A 24,139-nucleotide genomic window follows, 5' to 3' on the forward strand; every position below is an offset into this window, starting at 1 on the left:
AAAACACCCAAAAAATCAAGATAATCACTCTTTATTATTATGTTTTATTATTCGTGTTTAAATGATTAAAAATAATATATTTAATATTTTATGACATAAAGGTTACACTTTTTATATTTTGTAGAATACTAAAATTTGATTTAATTGTTTTTTCTATTATTATATATATTTGTTTTAATATATAATTAATTTATCTTTGTTAGTGTTTGTCAAAAATTCATGTGTCCTTATTTCCATGCATATATATTATATATTAATGGATTTTTAATTTACTAATTTTTAGTTAATATTTGTAATTATTTTAAATAAACTTAATTTAAACATATATTAATAAGATTATAAGGTATATATAGGATTTAGGGATCTGCACTATGGGTTATATTTTGGTTCTATGGAATCTATGTTTTGGGGTAGAACTGTATTTTTATTAACTTGTTTAAATTTTGATCATATTTATTCCTCTATAAATGTTGATTAAATATATCATCCCTATATTTTTAATCTCGAGATGAAGTCTAAATATGCAACCACAAAAGGGATAGCCATTAATATGAAAAGGGTCACATAACATTTTTTCCATAAAGTATAATATATACGATTGAGTGTTAATATATATGAATTCATATTATGATATACCATAATTGCCTATTATATAAAATTTGTAATCTATGGTTATATAGAATTATGCATAACACAATATGTTTCTTTATTTGATGAAAATATTATTTAGAAAAACTTATAATTTGTATCATATTCATATTCATTTAAATTTAAATTGTATTATAGCAACTGAACTGTAATAACAGCATTATATATGAAGTTTGGTATAAATTATAATAAAATTCATTTTTAATATTCATTTTTAATATTCATCTACATTACAATATATATTCGGATTAATATGTGTGTTTTTAAGATTAATTAAACATGTCACCAATATATAATATATAGTCATAAAATATAGATCAAGAATCGACAACACAACAATGTCTATAAAATATTATTATGCATCTAACATATTTAGTAATACATAGAAAATACACTATAAATATACATATAATATTAAATTTTAACAATATATAATATTTGGATTTTTATTTCATTACTTTATATTTTTATTAAAATTAATTAGTATTAATTGAAATAGTTTTATAAGCTTTTATTTATTTCCCATAAAGATATAATAATAGATCAATCACTATTAATTTTTAAACTTCGTAGTTTTGAAGTATATATAAATTATATTTTGAAATTGTTAAAAAATAAAATATAAGTATATTAATAAAATTTCATATAATATTTTGTACTGATAATTATAAATAATATGATAGATAAAACTAGAGTTATTATTATACGCCTATACATATAAACTAGTAAAATGTTATAATAATAACTAATGTTGAAATATTGTTATATTATGAAACCTTCATATAATTAAATATTAATTTGATAGAAAAGACACATAATAATACATTATAAAGGTTTCAATGTTATATATTTTGTTAAAGATCCAGTTTGACATTTGTAGTTTTATATTCTAAAAAACTGAATAAACAAAGAAAAGGATAAAGATTTAATTAACGTTAAATTTCTTTTTATTATTCCATATTAACGCGTATTATATTATTAGTGTTTATTGAATAATCATTTTTTAATTTAAAACAACATTACTTTATCATAGAATTAATAAAATATAGAACTTTTAATAAATTATTTGAATATATATATATATATATTAATAACTATAACAATAGAATATATAAGATAAAAATGAACAATTTAGAACATTTAGCGAATGTTTATATAAATTTATATACTGAAAAAGAAAATATATCTTATCTCTCTCCTCTTAAAGAGTAATATAACAACCTAATTAAACATAGTTTTCTATTATACTTTAAAATTTGCATTAATATTTATTTATGTGTTATATATTTAATATTAACTAAGTATTATTTTAAAATGAATCTACATTTAAAGACTTATTTAAGCTTATAAATATCATAATAAGTATGGGTTCAGTGCTAATTGTTGTTTTAAAGAATGTAAAATATGGCAAAATATATTATAAAATTACCCAATAAAGTATACATCTAAATTGAAGTATATACGAATAAAAATAAAGTTATTTAACGCATTAATTTTTTTTTCAATTTATCTACATTCATTAAAAACAATATAAATTTATGTATATGCAATTAAAAAAGGAACATTACGACTTAATTTGAAAATACTATAATTTTAATAAAATAGTGGTATATAGTATTAGAAACAAGTATATAAATATTTAATATATATTAGAAAATATCTATTTATATACTTTAAGGATTATATTAATAATATATTTATTTATTTTCAAACGTTTATAGGTTCAAGGGTATATACCTATTTATTAAAGTATGAGAAACAAATTTGTATTCCTCTATATTGAGACATACATATAAGGGGATGTATTTTTAACTCATTACAAAATTACTTGAATTTTTATAATGAATATTATTAATAATCATAAATTTAAGTATAAATTATACTATACATATGGCCCCAATATATTAATATTTCCAATTTAAGGCAGTTTAGATAATTTTGATAAATTATATATAAACTTACTATGGTGTTAGTATTGTATTATTACTTTACATTAATTTTAAATAATACTAAAAATAAAATGTGTTTAACAATAGATAATTGTTATATAGGCTATCCAAGTTTATGTCCCTTATTTTAATCCAGTATATATGAAATTAATATGACATACTTAGCTTATAGTTCAAAAATAAATTTCCAATATGGCGATTAGTAAAATGGTACATACAATTTCTTTGATATAAAAGTTTGTTATTACGCATTTTTGATATTGCATTATATATAAATTAATAATACATCCATTTTAATAGACGCTTTTATTTGATTTTTTTAAATTTTATCTTAGTGTGGAAAGTTTGATACTTTTTGGAGGTTTTTTCGCGATGAATTGAAAGAATCTAAAGAATATGATTTTAAAAGTACATTTTTTAATGAATACTGCCATAATAATAATAATAATTGTGAAAGTGATGTTAATAAGATTAATGCTGGCTGCTTACGGTTATTTAATGATATGTTCGGTGATTATGGTTCTGCATTTGATTCTAATACTTATAAGGATGAAATAGTATGTATTATGATATGGTTAGGTTATATATTAAGCCTAAAGTCCCATGATGAAATCAACACATTAAACGATTTTTATTCTAACCATATACAAAATAACGAGGAGTACTCTAAGAATAAAATTAATGATCAAAAATATAACAATTATAAGAAAATTATAGACGAAACAAAGGAATATATGGATATTAATATTAATGATATGTCTAAATTTTATGAATTACTTAAATTATTATGTAAGATGAATACTGGTTATACGAATAAAAATAGTAGTCAAATTTCAGAACATGCTGATAAATTTGTTAATAAATATAAAGAACTTTTTAATGATGATACTAATATTGAAAACAGTACATTCAGTAAAGTATTACTTGTTTTATCCAATTATTATAATAATATTGAAGCAGGCAGACATTATAATGATATATCAATAAAACGCCCTTCATTACCAACAGAAAAAACATCAAAAAATGTTAATGTAGGAGATTCTAAAGAAATTAAAACAACTGAATCTTCGAATGAAACGGGTAAATCAGATATTGAAATGATAACCACAATTTCTAATACTACATTATCAGGATCGTCACTAGTAAACAAAATAATTCCAGTTTTATCGATATTTGGTGCAATAGCAATTTTTTTAGGAATTTCTTATAAGGTAAATAATAATGAGTTAAAAAATATAGCGTTTTAGAATATTATTTTCATTATATATATCTAAACGTTAACAAAAAAATCATACATTTCTTAACATTTTATATTAGTATTCGTTATTTGGATTTCGGAAACGATCTCAAAAACAACATTTAAGAGAAAAGCTAAAAAAATAAAGAAGAAAATGGACTATTAACATATGATTCGAAGAGTAGTCGCTATTTCAGGAATAGTAATAATGATTAACATATTTTAAGAAACTGTCTACTTATAAATAAGTAATTTTTGTATAATTTTATATAGTTTTTATGTTGCGGATCAGGGGTGATGTTATGTTTATAGAACCTATATTCGTGTTAGGGTTAAGCATTATATTGTATTTAATTTTTAATAATTTGATAATATTTATTAACTTAAGGAATTGTTTTAAATGTCTATAGGAAACTAATTATTAAAAATATGTATAGAATAAGTTGGAGATTTTAAGATTTACATTAAGTCTAAATATGTAAGAAAAAATGATGATGAAGATTACTATGAAAAGGAACAATACAGAAATATATTTTGAAAAATTATAAGAATTGCATTTTGTGTTAATATAACTTAACGGTAAATATTTTGAATTATGTATTTTTTGTATTTTATTGTTAATTTGGGATTATTGGTTTATAGGTCAATTGATCAAATATTTAAATCGATATAGAAAGATGATTCCAAAGTATCGACTTTGTCCTAGAAGAGAACGCTGATTTAAATAATTACGATGCATAATATGAAAAACTGGAAGAGAAGGAGGGGCATTAAGGAAGAACGATGAAAAAAGTTGTAAATTGCGTTGATGAGAAAATGGGATTATTAAATATATACAAACTTATGCAGGCTGATCCTATATACTTATTAATTTATTTTCTTTGTTGATTTTTTTGTTTATAAAAGAAAAAGCGATTATTTATATGATAAATTTAATTAACTTATATTTGAAATCAATTTTAAAAAATATATAAATTTAAATAATAATAAATAGTAAATTTGTCTATTAATATAAAGAAGTATTGTGTATATATGATGCATGTCAAGAGTTTGTTTCTTATTTTATAATAAAACATAAAATAAATTTTATATATTATGAAATTCTATATTATAACTGAATTATAATATTTATTTGTCTTTAATTATTATTTATAAAAATCAAAATATTGTAATTTTTAAATACAAAAGTGTCTTAACATTTGTTAAATGAATATGATGAAAATAATAGTTAATAGAATTAATTATATTTAATTTTTCGATTTTAGATGAAAATATATTGGTTTTATATGTATTATTTTTGTGATTTTATATTGTAATTGATTGTTTTTTGAATTACATTTAAAAATATTAATATTTTATATTATTTTAATAGAAATAATATATTTGATGTTGTATATTCATAGATATATTATATAAATAAAATTATTACATATCAATCTATGAAAACAAAATATTTTTACAAAAAAGTGTAAATAAAATATAGAATATTATTAAGTAATATTTAAAATTGGAGGAATATAACAATAAAATATAATAAATTAGAAACCGTTTAAACGACAACGATTCTTTGTTAATGTTTTCATTATAGATTTGTATTTATTCACATATAAAATATATATGTATCTAATATCTTCTAACCATAATTAATATATATTAATTTGCATGTAGACAAACAATATAATAATGTAAGTTTAAAGTATCAAATATGTTATTAAATGAGCCTTTAAATTATACTAAAGACTTATTTATATAAAAATATGAAAAAAAAATATTTTAGGTTGAATTTGTTACATAAACTTATTTGTTTATAATTAAAATAATGCAATCTTTGAGAAAATGAGTTGTTATTTGAAAAAAATTATAAATATAAAAATTTTAGCAATTGCATGTTTAAACCTCTGATGATAGCTGTTATTATATATTTATATGATGATATATGCATGTAAATTAGTGCATTAGTCTATTTATATTTTAAGTATTAAAAATAATTTTGTTATATTAAATATAATGGTTCAAATAAACAAAAACTATTCAGAACAAGTAGATAAATTTTTATGTATTTAGAACATATATTTATATATATTTTTCTATCCATTTAAATTCAATTATATTATTTATTTATTGTTATTATTTATATTAAAGTAAAAATATAATATTAAATTTTGTTAACTTATAATTACATGATCATAAATTTGTGAATGATTTAAAATAGAAGCAATATATAATTTTATAAATATCAAATAATTTGCTTATATAAATTAAAATTAAACAATTTGTAATATTAAACAATAGAATTATTGTTTTACAATAACAATAGATAAACAAAAAACTGAAAAAGAATAAAACATATATATTATTTAAACCGTACTGCCTCAAGGAAACACTTTTTATTAATAAAAAAATGAATAAAAGGATATTTAGTTTAGTTTGTATCACCTTATATACCCTTTTGGCTGTGTCAATATATTGCTCTGAACAGAACGTAAGTTGTCAAAATAAAATATAAACTAATGTTTAGAAAGTTATATAATAATGGTTATTTACATGTTGTGACGTATATATTACCGCATATATACATTATTATATTTATTCTATTGTGTTATCAATCTAAGGTATCTGATTTAGGAAATAAAAGTGTTCGTGGGACTAAAGAAACAAACATAAGTAACGAAGAATATGATATAGAATCTAAACGCGAAACACAATTAATGAATAACAATTCTAAAGATGATGAAGGTGATAGTGGATTTAATTGTTTTAATATATTTAAAAGAAATAAAAAAAATAAAAGAACAAAAGTACCCTTAACTCATTCATGTAATCAAACAGCTGGCACATCTTCAAATAACAATGCTCTTCCTATGGTAACAGTGTGTTTGGGAAAATTTCAGCATGCCATTCCTGCAACAGATCCAAATCTTTTAGAGGTTTTATTACAATTAAAAGGAAAATTAGAAAAAAGGCTTTCAAATAAAAATAAATCTATTCCTAAGAAAGAATTGAAGATGCAAAAAAAATTGAGTATCATACTTGCAAAAAAACCAGAACTGTTATGGCCTTTATTACGTGTAAAAGAAGAATTAGAAAAAGAATCTTCAAATAATAATAGTTCTATTCCTAAGGTAACATTGGTGGTGAAAAACATGCTGCATGAAATCCCTGTAAAAGATCCAGAACATTTAGAGTTTTTTTTACGTTTAAAAGAAGAATTGGAAAATTATCATCAAATAGAAAACCAAGAGAATTATTTTCATATAATAATTGTATTCAAGTGATATCGAACTAGAAAGCGAACAAAAGAATTCTTTCTAATTATCACTTAAACTACAATGTTTGACATGTGACGCCTGTATACGAATGAATTATGCTGATTTTTTCTACATATACAGCCTCATATTTTAAGTTTATATTTTTATTATATAATTATTAAAATAAATGTAATATATTTTTATTATATATTTATATGAATTTTTCCGTTTATACTTATTTATATTATATAATTCATGAAAGAACATTCCGAAAATAATTAATAATTGAAATAAAATTGACCCATTTTCGACAATCATAGTATTTATTATTTGTATGCATATATTTTTATATTTATACATATGTTTATATTTTGTATAATGAAAGTAAAATTTGACGAAATTTCATTTTTTGAAGTTTATTAATAGAATAATACTATAAACAATTTCATAGATGTATTAAATTTATTTAATTGAGTCAATAATAGATGGTGATATATATATGAAATGGATCAGGGTTGTGTTTTGGGGAACCTATATTTTGGGCCATGGTTCTGTATCATATGTTATAGTTTTGTTCTATGGAACCAATGTTTTGAATTAGGATTATATTTTTATTAATTTGTTTATAATTTGATCATATTTATTTATCTATAAATGGTGATTAAATGTATATACTATACCCATATGTTTAATCTCTAGCTAAAGTCTAAATATGTAACCAATAAGTGGGTATTGCCATTAATATGAAAGGGGGTGTATAACATTTTTTCATAAGTTATAATATATATAATTGAATGTTAATATATATTTAATATGGTTAAGTAAAATGTCTATATTGCATATATTAATATAGATATTTCTATATAATAATTTTCATTATATAAGCCTTGCTAACTCAGATTTATATTGAATTATGCATAACGCAATATGTTTCTTCATTTGATTAAAATTTTATTTATTAAAACTTCTAACTTGTGTACAATTATTTTGATTTAAATTATATTATGCCAATTGAACTGTAATAATAGATATTCATAAAATATAGATGCATGAGTATCGATCGAAAATCGATAATACAACGTTATCTATACAAAATGTTTTATACATCTAACATTTTTAATAATCAATAAAAATATGCATATTAATAAAAAAATAAATTATAGATATATGTATACTATCCTTTTAATTTTTGATCATATATAGTATCATTTTATGCTAAAGTATTAAATTCAAATAATAGAAATAGTTCTTTATACATTAATTTATTTCCAATAAAGGTATAATATTAAATTAATCACTATTAATTTTAAACTTTATAGTTTTGAGGTATAAATAAATTATATTTTAAAAGATTTAAAAAATAAAATATATGTTAATAAAATTTCATATCATATTTTGTTCTAATAATTATAAATAATATCATAGATATAATGCGTTATTATTATATACTTATACATATAAACTAGTAAAATGCTATACCAATAAATAATACTGAAATATGTTAAATTTAGGAAACATATACAATTACATATTAATTTTATCGAAAAGACACATAATAATACATTATAAAGGTATCAATGTTATGCATTTTGTTAAAGATCCAATTTGGGATTTGTGGTTTTATATTATAAAAATCTGGATCAATGGGAAAAAGGCTAAAGAGTCAATTCAGGTTAAATGGTATTTCATTATTCACATTAGTGTTTAGTGAATAATCATTTTATAATCCAAAACAACATTACTTTATCATAGAATTAATAAAATATAGAATTTTTAATAAATTATTTGATTGTATATACATTGATAACTATAAAATATATAAGATAAAAATGAACATTTATGAATATTTAACGAAATTTATATATTAAAAGAGCAAATGTATCTTATCTCTCTTCTCTTAAAGGGCAACATAACAACCTAAGTACGCATTGTTTTCTATTATACTTTAAAATATCATCAGTGGGTATATATGTTTAATATTTACTAAGTATTATTTTAAAAACAATCTACATTCAAAGACTTGTTTAAGCTTATAAATACGGGTTCAGTGCTAATTGTTGTTTTAAAGAATGTAAAATATGGCAAAATGTATTATAAAATTACCCAATAAAGAATACTTCTAAATTGGAATATGTGGAATAAAAATAAAATTATAAAACTCATTAAAATGGATTATGAATTTATTTATATTAAATAAAAACAATACATATTTATGTAATTTGCATATAAAATGGAAAATGCAATTTAATTTGAAAATATTCTAATTTTAGAAAAAAATATATTATATATTATAAGAAACAAGTATATAAATATTTAATATATTTTAAAAATTGATTATTTATATGATTTTAAGGATTATAGTAATAATGGATTTCTTAATTGATTCGATTTTTCAGTATATTAGTTTTGGAGCACCATTTATTAAAACACAGATATGATGTTGTTTGTGTTCTATATTAAAGCATATATATAAGATATATTCTAAATTCATTACAATATTACTTTAATTTTTATAATAATGCTCATATGAATGTTATTAAGGAAAACAATTTATACAAAATTGTATTATATATACATATGATAAAAAATGTTTAAGCAATTCCCAAAATAAGGTAATTTATCTAATTACCATAAACAAAAATATGATATTATTTTGGTAATAATATTATATTATTATTCCATATTAATTTAAATTGAAATTAAGAATAATAATATCATGTTTAACTACAAATAATTGATATATAAAACTCAAATGCTTGTATCACCTATTTTGAGGCAGATTATATATTTTATATAAAAAGGACTATCATGGGAAATCAATTGAAAGAAGAAGATTATTTTTTTAAAAGGCGAAACGATATAGTATATACACATTTTAATAAAATTTGCATCTTCTTACATTTATTGATGTTATATTACTCATAAATTAATAGTAAAATTGACATTATAAAAATACCATTAATATTTATTTTTATTTTTTTAAATGGCTTCTTAGTGTGATAAGCTTACTACTTTGAGGGCAATTTTTCCTGATGAATTGAATTCTGGAGAATATAATTTTAAAGGTGGATCGCTCAATAGCTACTGCCCTAATAGGAACTGCAATGAGGATATCAATAAGATTTGTGCTGGGTGTTTATGGTTATTTAATCAATTATATAATGATAGTACAGATTTTTCGAATAATGCAAATGACAATATATATATTGTTACATACATTTTAGGGTGGTTAAGTTATAAGTTAAATCAAAAAACAGAAAACGGAATCGATAAATTAATGGATTTTTATAATAAACATATGAAAAATGTCGATAGGTATAAAAAGTCCATAGAAAATCCTACGGAATATAAAACTTATATTGACATTATAAATAAAAATATGGAATTGATGGATATTGATATTAAAATTATGTCTAAATTTTATGATGCATTTAATAATATGTGTAAAATGTATAATGAGCTTTCAAAGTCGAGGACTAATAGCGAGGAATATTTAAAATATGTTAATAATTTTGCTAAAAATTATAATACTCTTTTTAATGAAACTAGCGGTAATTTATTTAAACGAGTACTACCTGCTGTATCAAACGATTATAATTATATAAAAAGTATATTAAATGTTGAATATATAAGGAATCAATTTCCAGAACTTCAAAAGGAAAAAAAAGCACAGGTTTCTGAATCAAGTCCTAAAGGAACACAAATAGATGACTCCTCGAGTGAAACATCAAAAGCAATTTCTGAAACCAAAATACCAGGTTCTGAAGCTAAAGTATCAGATTCTGAAATTAAATTATCAGATCCTGAAACGACAATATATAGTTCATTGGTAATAAACAAACTAATTCCAATTCCATTTATATTAGTTGCAACATTAATTTTGTTAGGAATTACATATAAGGTAAATAACAAGACAATTAAAAAATATATTCAGCATTGAGTATTTTGGGAATATAAGTAAATTATACATTTTTTTAAATTTTTATATTAGTATTCGTTATTTGGATTTCGGAAACGATCTCAAAAACAATATTTAAGAAAAAATATAAAAAAATAAAGAGGAGAATGGATCATTAATATATGATTCGAAGAGTAGTGACTATTTCAGAAATAGTAATAACGATTGATGCATGTTAAGAAACTGTCTATTTGAAAGTAATTTTTGATCAAAATTTTTGCATAATTTTTATGTTTTGGGTTAAGATTGTGTTTGTGGAACCTATATTCGGGCTAGGGTAAGTATTCTATTGTATTTAATTTTGAATAATTTTATAAAATTTATTAGTTTAAGGAATTGTTTTAAATATATAAAGTAAACAAGTTATTAAAAATATGTATAGGATGAGGTGGGGATTTTATGATTTACATTAAGTCTAAATATGTAAGAAAAAATGATGATGAAGATTACTATGAAAAGGAACAATAAAGAAATATATTTTGATAAATTATAAGAATTTGGTTTCGTCGTAATATAACTTAATGGTAAATGTGTTAGGATATGTCTTTTTGCATTTTATTGTTAATTTTCGGTTAATGGTTTATGGGGCAATTGATCGAATATTGGAATCGATATAGAAAGATGATTCCAAAGTGTCGATTTCGTCCTAGAAGAAAACGTTGATTTAAATAATTACAATGTTTAATATGAGAAAATAGGAGGAGTAGAATTGCAAAAAACGGATTTATTATGATTTCTTCCTTAGTACCACCTGAACCGAATGGTAATGGAGGAATGAATTTGAATGGAATATAAGCATAAAGTGTTATTTGGAGGAAATATATTTGAAGAGGAGAAGGTAAGTTATGTTAAATGTATATTTATTTTAATAGCCATTATTTTATGAATTAGTATAACATTTAAAAAATATTTGTCCACTGGAAAATATTATACATTTTGGTGGTTTTTACGTTAGTGTTTATTAGTTGGGGTAGAAATGGAAGTAAGAAAAAAACATGTAAAATATAGTAAATTGAGTCGATGAGAAAATGGGATTATTAAACATATACAAACTTATACAAGCCGATCTTGTACCATTTATTAATTTATTTTGTTTGTTAATTTTTTTTGTTTATAAAGAAAGGACAATTCTTTAGAACTATTAATCTAATTAACTTTTATTTTAGTATTAAAAATATATGGCTCCGTATTTAAAAGACAATATAAAATTCAAACAATAATAAATATATCCCATTCCATTTATTAGTATAAATAATTAGGATTTAATACATAGGAGCCATGTTAAGGTATATTTACCCTATTTTTATAAAAAATATAGAATACATTTTTTATATTGGGAAATGTTCTATGATAAATAATGTAATATATTTATGTTTTATTTAAATAATATTTATAAAAATAAAGACAATATAGTGATTGACTATTATAGGTACTATAATATGTGTTTAATGAATACGAAAAAATAAAGCATTTGACTATTATGTGTATTTGACTTTCTGGTTTCATATGTATTATTCGTTGTGATTTATACGAGATATACTTGAAAACATGAATATGTTATATGATTTTAATAGAAATAATATATTTCACATTGTATATTATATAAATAAAATGATTACAAATATATTTATGGAAGCCATATATTTTAAAAAACGAAAAAAAATAAAATATAGAATATTATTAAATAATATTAAACGTTTGAAAATTATAAAAATAAAAATACATTTAGATCCAAACAACAACTTTTGTTAATTGTTTTTCATATATTTGCATATATTGATTTACAATATATATGTATCTAGTATTTTATTACTATAATTAATATATATTAATTTCCATGTAGACAAATTACAATAGGAAAATATAAGTTTATAAACTATATAACATGTTATTAAATGAGCCTTTAAATTATAATAAAGACTTATTTATATAAAAATATGCAAAAAATATATTTTAGATTGAATTTGTTACATAAACTTATTTGTTTATAATTAAAATAATGTTATCTTTACGAAAATAGGTTGTTATTAGAAAAAAAACATAAATATAAAAATTTACGCAATTGCATGTTTATATCTCTGGCGATAGAAGTTATTATATATTTATATGATGGTATACGGATATAAATTAGTGCATTAATTTATTTATATTTTAAATATTAAAAATAATTTTGTTATATTTAATATAGTGGGACAAACAAGCAAATAGTATTCAGAATACATATACATTTTTAGTATTTAGAAGAAATAGTTATATATATTTTTATGCATTTAAAATAAATTATATTATTTATTTATTGTTATTATTTATTTTATTATTTGTTTTTATTATTTATATTAAAGTAAAAATAATGTACTAAATTTTGTTCACTTATAATTGGAAAATTATAAATTTGTGGATCCTTTAAAATAGAAGTAATATATAACTTTATTATAATTTACTTTCATAAATATGAAATAAATTGTTTATATAAATTAAAATTAAGCAAATTGTATAAGAATATATTTCTAATAATCTAATATTAAATAATAGAATTATTGTTTTACAACAATAATAGATAAAAAGAAACTGAAAAAGAATAAAAAATATATATTATTTAAAGCGTATTCCTTCAATAAACACTTTTTATTAATAATAAAATGAATAAAAGGATATTTAGTTTAGTTTGTATCGTATTGTATGTCCTTTTGACTGTATCCATACATTGCTCTGAGCAGAAAGTAAGTTGTCAAAACAAAATATAAACTAATGTTTAGAAAATTATATAATAGTGGTTATTTACATGTTGTGATGTATATATTATCGCATATATACATTATTATATTTATTCTCTTGTATAATCGGTCTAAGGAATCTGGATTAAGAAGTAGAATCACTCGGGCTATTAAAAAAATAAAGAGAAGTAACAAAAAAAATGGTACAGAAACTAAAAGCAAAATTCAATTAAATAATAACAATAATAAAGATTCTATTGATGATAAAGATGATTGTATTGAGTATTACAGAAATTACGATAAGGACGCTCCCAAATACGTTCCACTTTGTTGTGGTTTATGTTGTGAAGTTGAAGATGATACGGGGTTATACACTTATGTATTAAGTGAATAATATTTCAAGTTTATGGGTGATTATATAAATGTTAAAATAAATACAATTTATTTATTATAAATTGTTAATAGAAGACGCATATATTTATATGGAAAATCTTTTGACTTATTTGCATTATTGTATATAACTTGTAAAAGAATGTTCCGAAAATAATTAATAGTTGAAATAAGATTGATCCATTTTCTATAATCATAGTATTTATTATTTGTGTACGTATAACTTTATATTATATACATATGTTTATATTTTATATGCATATTTATAAAATAGATAATTGTTGATTTTTAACGTATATTATGTCTTATAACTTATTTTTATGTTTGCTTTAATATTGATCATTTTACAAAATATATTTGTATCAAACACAGTAAATGAAATAACATTTACACGATCAGAATAACCTAAATACATTATAAATAAATCTATATTACATATACAAAATAGTAATATTATTAATTTTAAAAATATTCTATTGTTAATTTAAGAAACCGGTTGTCTATTTTCCTTATGAAATACATACATTCAATAAGCAATATTATTGTATAAAAAAAAATGTATACAGATCTAAATTATGTTTTTCCACAAGTTTATGTAATAATACTTATCCAATTTAAAGTGTTTCAACAACATTTTATTTTTCAAATTATATTCTAATACTAAATTTTTTTCTTCGTTTTTTTGGCCTTAAAATTGCCTTATATATAAAGAAACAACAAATAATAAATGTAAATTATTGTTATTTTAATTAATCATTTATTAATTATAAGAAAATAAAAGCTAATTATAAGTAAAGTTATTAATAATTAATTTTAATTCGTATTAATTCACAAATTAATATTATATATAACTGCACATTATATATATAGCTTCAAATAGCATCTAAAATCACTATATACAAATTTAACTTAAAAAAAAAATTTGAAATAACAAAAAACATATATATAATGCAAAAGGATATAATATATTTATTATTATCTTTTTTTGTTTTGACTTAAAAAATTAATCGAAAAAGTTATATTTATCTTTATAAAAAAACAAAGCAATAATTAATATAAACATTATTAACAGACATTTTATATTTAAATTTCTTTTCCATTTTCTATTTCATCTTTATCATTCCTTTTTAAATTAGAAATTCATTCAATATTTTTTTTAAAATATCTTTATTTTCTGGCTTTTTCGGTGTAGAATGGTTCATACCATCAACACTATGTAATTCTTTTTTCTTAACATTTGCTTTATTATAAAACAAAACAGTCCCTTTATAAGAACAAATACTATCTTATGCTGAATGCACAAATAATAAAGGAATGTCTTTTGACATATAATTAATATTACAATTCAATGTGATCGTTGCTTTTATAAGCTCAGAAATACATTTAAATTTTCTTCCTTTATCATTTAGAAATTTATCATGTTTATATATTTTAGCAAAATATTCGGACTTTTTATAATGAAGTTTTGGGGGAATTAGTACATGAAGTGCGATACGAGACATAAAGTTTATTATAGGTAAACAAAAATACTTAAATGAATTATTTCCAGTATTCCATATTGTTTTAAATATAATCATACCAAATAAAGATACGCAACCTTTAATATATCTAAATAATTATAGCACCCTTCATCTTTATCACTAGTACTAGCATTTGCCGTATCAGAGGTACTAGCACATGAACTATTGGAACCATAATCATTAGAATTGACAATTAAATGCGTATTATTCATATCTTCTATAGCATGATAATTAGAATTATCCATATCATTAACAATATATTCTACCATATTATTATCATTTTCCTCTCTAGCATTAATGTTATCTTCTTTTTCTTTCTTTAATAATTGTAATATTCATAAAGCAATATTTCCTCCCATCGAATACTCAATAATATACATAGGAAGCCTTTTTTTTTAGTTGCTACTATATTATGAAATTCATAACCCGTTTGATTATCATTTGAGATTTCATCTTGAATTTGATTCATATATTGTATTACATCGTCAACTAGATCATTATAGCAATCAAAATTGCTTCTTAAATTTCCAAATGATTGTGATTCACCATGTCCTTGCAAATTTAGTGCATATACTGAATAGCCATTTTGATTAAAATTTTCAATCCAACTATATAAATATAGTAATCATCAGTGTCAACTACTAAGCCTTCATCGTGATTTGGCATTTTTAAATTTATTTTCATAAAAGTTAATTGAGTATGAGATTTGAATCCATGTATTAACAATATAATTTCTATAGCATTTTTAACTAGCCACCCATATGTTTTTAAAAGTAAGCCATTTTTATTACAGAGACAATCTTTCTTAGGATCACCATCTAAATCACATTTGTATTTCTTAATTCAGGATTATTCAATTCAATTTATTTCATTACCAATATTATGTAATATAATTATCTGACACAACTAAAATTATGTATAAATATTACTTTTCCTTTTAATAAGGCATTTTTAATATTAAATGTCTTTGTTTTTTTGCATAAAAAATATATATCCCCATACACATATAATTAAAATTTTAGTTTTCAAATATATATATTATTAACACAAACAAATACACTATACTAAATCATATTATGGTTTTACACAAATTTATATATACAAACTCTCTATACATATTACATTACTATCAAATAATATTAAGAGAATTACATGTCATTATAATAATATAACAAACCGTAAACAAATTATAAGAAATGGAGAAAATGTATAATTATAGTTCTTTATCTTATTTCGAAGTTTTTTCGAGCATTTCATGCAACCAGATGAAATTGCAATTGACAATAATATTAATACAAATTATTATATACTGTTTGTTTTTCGGTAATACATTTTTGGTTCGATTTAATTTTCATAATTTCGGTAATTAAAATATGATATAAGAAAATATATATATTTAAAATATATAATTGCTATATATTATTTTTTTATTTATAAATAATGACTTATATAATTATTTTACTTAAAATATAATAATGAGCAAATCAATATGCATAGCATATTAATTTATAAAAGCAATGAAAAAAAACAACCAAAAAATGTGTTTTTATTTTCGATATAATAACAAGTATATTTAAGTTGGCATAAATAAAAAAGGCTATATATATTATTATTAATATAATTTTTTAATTATAGCAAGTACACAATTAATAGCATATTGCTAAAAATTATGATAAAATTTTAACTGTAAACTTTATAAACATTTAAAAAGTGAATTTTTTCATTTTATGTGTTTATAATTTAAATCATGATCACAATTGAGTCAATATATACTCTATATTTAGCATAAATTAATAAAATAAAAACTATCCAAAATAGAAGAAAACAAACTGAATTTATATTTTTAAATATCCTCAAAATGTATATAATATAGTGTGTTTAAGGGTAACCTTTCGTAATATTTTAAATCGTGAAGACAAAAAAACAAATGTGTTAATACATTTTATTATTTAATATTTTCTGATATCTTATAAACCCTAAAAACGTTATGTTATATTTTTTCATAAAAATGTACGTTATATAAAATATACAAAAAATAAACTTCTTAAAAATATATTTGCATTATATAAAATACATTAAATTACGTCTGAGGAATGTTGTTAATTAAGAATGAAGATAATTAGATACAAAATAATAAATAAAATGATTAATAAATGATTTTTCTCTATGCATTACTTTTTTGGTTTTGTTTGGGATTAGGCTTCAAGTTTAGAGATGCGTTTTGGGGAATTCGTATTTTGGATCATGGTTCTGTACTGTGGATTATAGTTTTGTTCTATGGAATCTATGTTTTGGGTTAGGGATATATTTTTATTAATTTGTTTATAATTTGATCATATTTATTTGTCTATAAATGTTGATTAAATACATATACTATATCTGTATGTTTAATATCGAAAATAAGTCCAAATATGCACCCCCAAAGGAACATAACCATTAATATGAAAGGTGTTGTATAACATTTTTTCATAAGCTATAACATATATAATTGAATGTTTATATCGATATAATATGGTTAAAGTAAAATATTTATATTGTATATATTAATATAGATATTGACTATATATGAATTCATATTATGCTATATCATAATTGCCTATTATATAAAACTTGTTAATCTGTAACTATATTGAATTATGTATAATACAATATGTTTCTTTATTTAGTAAATCTTATAATTTATGTCACTATTATTTTTATTTAAATTATAAAATTCCAACCAAACTATATAGTAATCTTATATGTGAGGTTATAACATATAATTATATTCATTTTGAACATTCATCTACAATATAATATACCTTCAGGTTAATGGGTATATTTTTAAGATTAATTAAACATATTGCAATCTATAATAGATAATCATAAAATATAGATCAAGAATCGACAGCAAAGCATCGTCTATGTAATATTATTATGGTTCTAACGTTTTTTAAAGTTTTAATTGTAGTTACTATTCTCTTTTTGCATTTCCTTTACATTTTTATTAAAATTAATTAGTAATAGTAGAAATTGTTTTATATGCTTTAATTTATTTATCATAAGGTATAATAATAGATTAATCGCTGTTAATTTTTAAATTTTATAGTTTTGAGGTATAAATAAATTATATTTTAAAATAGTTAAAAGATAAGTATATTAATAAAATTTCATATCATATTTTGTACTAATTATTGTACTAATAATTGTACTAATAATTGTTCTAATAATTGTACTAATAATTGTACTAATAATTATTCTAATAATTGTTCTAACAATTGTTCTAATAATTGTTCTAATAATTTTTCTTATAATTATAAATAATATGATAAATAGAACTAAAGTTGTTATTATATATATATACATATAAAATAGTAAAATAATTTACAATAACTAATATTGAAATATTTTTTTATTGTAAAAACTTCATATAATTAAATATTAATATAAATTATGTAGAAAAAATATATAATAATTAATTTTCTTTGAACTAATAATATTTATATTAGATTATTATATATGCACAAACTTATAAATATATATTTTAAATATAATGTTTTTACGAGATAATATATATTTTTTAAAATGTTATACTTTAAAACATTGAAACAAGGAAAATTCTTAATTGTTTTAAATTATTCCTCTTGAGTGCATTAATTATTTCATTGTAGTAAACAGTGATATATCATTAGTAACAACAATAATAATATTAGATTAACATATTATGCTTATTTAATTCTATCCCATGGATATACAGTAGTCATATATATTATTAAACGGGAGATAAGATTAAAATTGTATGCACAAAACATCAAATGAATATTATAACCTTTAACTAAGTATTTTTTTAATACGATAATATTAGAATTAACAACACCAAAAAATAATATTAATTTTATTAATGATTCTATAGTTTTCTTAAAAATATGGTTTTTCTATATTGAATCAAATTTTTTATTATAAAATATGTAGTATATAATATGTTTAGGTTATAAGTAGAAATGTGCACTATAATGGGAAAATCGGTTATATTGTTTCTAAAAGTTTATTATCGTCACTAAATAAAAAGCAAATGTTAAAATTATAAACCTATAAAATTTAAGTAAACTACATGAAAGGAATTTCATATAGATTCTTTTATAAATTAAAATTAGTTTTATATTATCCAAGTTTTAAAAAGATACATCTAAAATTATTTAATAAAGCATATTTGTGTATAAATAAAGTTATTACATATTATAAAATGGCTTTATAATATATATATATATATATATTAATTATATTATAAATACAAACTACGTATAATTTATTTAGAAAAATACTAGTGCTATCCTATTCTATAAATAAGTAATTTGTTTTATATTATTAGATATGATATTAAAAAATGAAACATCCAATATGGAATAATAACATATATAAATATTTGACATTCAAATAATAAAATAAATTAAAATATCTTTTAACAGTTATAGTAATAATATATTTATAATTCTTTATATATTTATATTAACATAAGTTTTGAAACTTCTTTATTAAAAAGGTAGAGAATATATATTTATTTTCATGTGTAAACCTATAATATAAATATATTATTATATGAAACAAATTTAATCTATTTTTTTTATGACATTCCATGAATTTGTGCATTATAGTTATTCAAGATATTATTTAAAAAATTTATATTACGTGTAAAATGTATTATATATAGATATAAAAATATTAAACAAATAACCGCTTAAGGAAATTTAGTGATTGTCATAAATAAAAATTAAATACCTTTTTAATACTATTATTATAACATGTTAATTTAGTATTAAAACTAATAGAATATCTTTAAATATATATATATTAATTATATAGAAGACCATTAACCGGACAACTTATTTTATTACAATACATTCCTTATGTACAAAATAGTATTATGACAACTTTTTTACAGATTAAAAATAAAATCCAGCATAATGACGCGCAATGTGGTATACACATTTTTTAATAAAATGAATTTTATTTTATTATTTTTGCATTGTTTATAAGTTAACTTAAATTTCATAATATTTCATTAATTTTTATAATATTTTCTTAGTGTGATGCATTTAAAGAAGTTGAGGAATATTTGCCTGATAATTTTCTTTTCGAGAAGGATCATGACTCTAATCAAAAATATAATACTTATTGTCAAAATAACAAGAAAAAAGAGAAAGGAGAATGTCAAACTATCGCTCAAGCAGTTAACGGTACTACTTTATTATTACTTAATAACTTATTCAATGGAAAATATTATAAAGAATCTGAAAATGAAAATAACGAATATATCACGTATATTATGCTATGGTTAAGTAATAAAATGAAACTAATTAAAAAAGGGAGCTACGGAAGCGTGGGAGATTTTTATGTCACATTTATAGACGATAATACACGTTATAACAAATATATTAATAATATCAATAGTAAAAAAAAGATAATGAGAATTAAAATTAATGAAATGCGTAAACTTTATGAGTTACTTAATGAGCTGTGTAATGCAATTACTAAACATACCACCGATCCTTTAAATTGCTCCAATTTTTCAAAATTTGTTAATGATTGGATAAAACTATACATACAACTTGTTTTAAAAAAAAAAAAATTTTTTGAAGATGAATATTATTGTAATGTATTGGTGACTTTAAAAAATGCTTATGAGAAATTTAAAAAAGATAATGATACCAAAAAAAATTTTCCAGAAATTATAGAGATAGAAAAAATAAAAACTTGTGAGGAATTAGGTAAAGAAGCAACAAGTTCATCGAAAGTTCTAAAAGTGGAGTTCAATGAAGTGAAGACACAAAATGATTTAGAGAAAGGCAAAGATACCTCGAGACATATAGATTTTAAAAATGCATTTGAAATTTATAGTTCATTTTTTAGTATTATGTTTACTAATATTAGAGATAACTTATATGAAAATGTATTTCCAACGTTAAAAAATTTTTACGGTAGATTAAAAAATTATGCTGATATCACGATTAGTTATATGAATGAACAACTTAAAAAAACAATAGAAACTCCTATATTAGATAATTGTATGCCTGAGAAAAAAGAAACAGGAGGTGAACCATCATCATCTCAAGAAAATCCATCTGACTCATCTGATCCATCTGAACCGTCATCACTATCAGGTCCTAAGGAACAAATTGCCACATCGCAATTATCTATGGGCACATCTGAAAAAGGAAATTTGGATCAAAGGGATCAAGGAAGCTCTCAAAACCCAGTGTCAAGACAAGTGACGAAACCAGAAAATGCAGTATCCGAAGTAGCAGGAGGTGGAACAACAGAAATAGGTGATAATCCACTCAACGTATACAAGAAAATGGGAATTTCAATTCTAATTCTTTTAATACCCATTGCTTTAGTTATTATGTACAAGGTAAATAAAAAGAAAATTGTGAAGTATACAATTTTTAAAATATTTCCTCACTATAAAATATTATATATTTTTCATAATTTTATGTTAGTATTTGCCATTTGGATGGAGAAAGAAATCGAAGAAAAAAAAAAAGATGAAAAAGGCTATAAATATGTTTGGTACAAATGAAACGACAGAAAGTGTTATAAACCCAACTGATCGAAAAAAACAAATGCAAATAATTATAAATTTATCTACTCAAAACAAACAGGGTAAAAAGTTTATAAATTCATCTACTCCAAAAAAACAGGATAAACAGTTTATAAATTCATCTACTCCAAAAAAACAGGATAAAAAGCTTACCAATTCATGCACTCCAAAAAAACAGGATAAACAATTTATAAATTCATCCACTCCAAAAAAACAGAATAAACAATTTATAAGTTCATCTACTCAAAAAAAACATGATAAAAAGTTTATAAATTCATCTACTCAAAAAAAACAGGATAAAAAGTTTATAGATTTATCTACTCAAAAAAAACAGGATAAAAAGTTTATAGATTTATCTACTCAAAAAAAACAGGCTAAACATTTTATAAATTCCATTTATTGGGAAAAATATCCATTATTAAATATATATAAACTTATGAAGGCCGATCCTGTACCATTTATTATTTTATTTTTGTTATTTATTTTTTATGTTTATAAAAGAAAAGGTGATTCTTTAGAATAATAAATATAATTAATAGTTTTGGGTTCAGATTCTTTGGATCGACCTTAAAATTCAATATAAGTATTAAAAATAATAATTAAACTGCATATTAATATAAGTAATTTGGCTTATATAGACAATTAAAAAATATATTTTGTGTAACGTTATAATATAAATATATGTATTTTATTAATATATATAAAACAGTATTGTATGACTGATTCATTTGATTTCAATTATAACTTCCTTTTCTATAACTCTAAAAATATATTAGTTTATAAAATTATTTAGTAACGAAAAAATCATAGGTTTCTTGGCATTTTATATTAGTATTCATTATTTGAAAATAACTATTTTTTAATTAAAATTTTGAGTTTTATAAGAAAAATGAAAGCAATAGAAACAATAAATAAATGCCATTCATGAGAATACATCGTTTTATTAACATAAATCTTCTAATATTACGGTTCTGAAAAATATATATGAAATATATGTTTATATATAAAGCTTTTCCAATAATGCTTTTAGGAAACCGTAACTATGTCTTTCAATCTAAGAAAAAAAAAATAAATGGATGAATATATAAAATGTTTAATTTTTTGCAAATTATATTATACATTATAAATATGCACATTTATTTAAAACAATATTTTTTAACAATTGTTGAAATAAATTATTATATTATTAAAATTTGTATATCGCTTACAGAGCCAACATAGATGATATGAATATATCTGTCTCTTTTTTCAATGAGATATCCAATTAAATTAGCAAACGTTTTTTTTAATTTTCCTTTTCTAATATCTTCTTCAGAATCAATGTCAATTTTGAATAAATTTGCGCTTTTTACAATTTCGTTTTTATATTCTTTATTGGAAGGGTTGTGCTCATTTATATTTGCTGAACTCATGACTACTATAGTTTTGTTTTCTGATATCTACAAAATTAATAAAAGTGTATTTGAATAATACGAAAAATATGATTTATAACGAAATAGAAAAGGAAAGTTTTCCTTACTTCAACCTTTGTAGCTAAAGCATAAAAATATCTTTGACGGCGTCCGAATTTTTTTTTGTAACGTTGTTGTATCATTACTAGATTTGGATTGTACACACGGGTAACTTTAAAAAAAAATAATAATTTTGCATTATGTAAATTAAAATATTATAAGTTTGAAGACATGGGAAACAATAAATAGTATCATATAACAATGACAATAATAAATCACGAAATATCGAATAAATAGTAACAATAATATGTTGATGTGACTAATTATTTATGTTTTGTATACTTTTAACAAAGTCAGTATTGAAAAAAATGGCATAATCGGGATCCCATAACATGTTTATTACTTCATTATACTAATGGAAACAAAGAGAAATATATGTATATAAAT

General features: G+C 20.6%; 6 protein-coding genes across 6 annotated transcripts; 5 read left to right on the forward strand and 1 right to left on the reverse strand.

Annotated features, from left to right (window-relative positions):
• Positions 1-2,789: 2,789 nt before the first annotated feature.
• PY17X_0947000 (PIR protein) lies at positions 2,790-3,980 on the forward strand (the record flags this gene model as incomplete). Its single annotated transcript, XM_022956121.1, has 3 exons — positions 2,790-2,807; positions 2,933-3,808; positions 3,915-3,980. The coding sequence occupies 3 exons, from the start codon at positions 2,790-2,792 to the stop codon at positions 3,978-3,980; spliced, it is 960 nt and encodes a 319-aa protein (XP_022812299.1).
• A 2,255-nt stretch (positions 3,981-6,235) lies between these two features.
• Positions 6,236-7,109, forward strand: PY17X_0947100 (fam-c protein; the record flags this gene model as incomplete). The annotated part of the gene is made up of 2 exons (XM_022956122.1): positions 6,236-6,316; positions 6,447-7,109. 2 exons carry the CDS (start codon positions 6,236-6,238, stop codon positions 7,107-7,109), a joined length of 744 nt encoding a protein of 247 aa, XP_022812300.1.
• A 2,781-nt stretch (positions 7,110-9,890) lies between these two features.
• PY17X_0947200 (PIR protein) lies at positions 9,891-11,139 on the forward strand (the record flags this gene model as incomplete). Its single annotated transcript, XM_022956123.1, has 3 exons — positions 9,891-9,944; positions 10,078-10,983; positions 11,074-11,139. 3 exons carry the CDS (start codon positions 9,891-9,893, stop codon positions 11,137-11,139), a joined length of 1,026 nt encoding a protein of 341 aa, XP_022812301.1.
• Positions 11,140-13,679: 2,540 nt separating this feature from the next.
• On the forward strand, positions 13,680-14,148 carry PY17X_0947300 (fam-c protein; the record flags this gene model as incomplete). The annotated part of the gene is made up of 2 exons (XM_022956124.1): positions 13,680-13,760; positions 13,891-14,148. 2 exons carry the CDS (start codon positions 13,680-13,682, stop codon positions 14,146-14,148), a joined length of 339 nt encoding a protein of 112 aa, XP_022812302.1.
• Positions 14,149-15,271: 1,123 nt separating this feature from the next.
• Positions 15,272-16,425, reverse strand: PY17X_0947400 (fam-a protein; the record flags this gene model as incomplete). The annotated part of the gene is made up of 5 exons (XM_034637534.1): positions 15,272-15,384; positions 15,487-15,592; positions 15,724-15,981; positions 16,071-16,272; positions 16,415-16,425. 5 exons carry the CDS (start codon positions 16,423-16,425, stop codon positions 15,272-15,274), a joined length of 690 nt encoding a protein of 229 aa, XP_034493488.1.
• Positions 16,426-20,604: 4,179 nt separating this feature from the next.
• Positions 20,605-22,764, forward strand: PY17X_0947500 (PIR protein; the record flags this gene model as incomplete). Its single annotated transcript, XM_022956126.1, has 3 exons — positions 20,605-20,619; positions 20,727-22,052; positions 22,141-22,764. 3 exons carry the CDS (start codon positions 20,605-20,607, stop codon positions 22,762-22,764), a joined length of 1,965 nt encoding a protein of 654 aa, XP_022812304.1.
• Between the last annotated feature and the right edge of the window lie 1,375 nt (positions 22,765-24,139).

Source organism: Plasmodium yoelii, assembly GCF_900002385.2.
Source record: "Plasmodium yoelii strain 17X genome assembly, chromosome: 9".
Classification (NCBI taxonomy): domain Eukaryota; phylum Apicomplexa; class Aconoidasida; order Haemosporida; family Plasmodiidae; genus Plasmodium; species Plasmodium yoelii.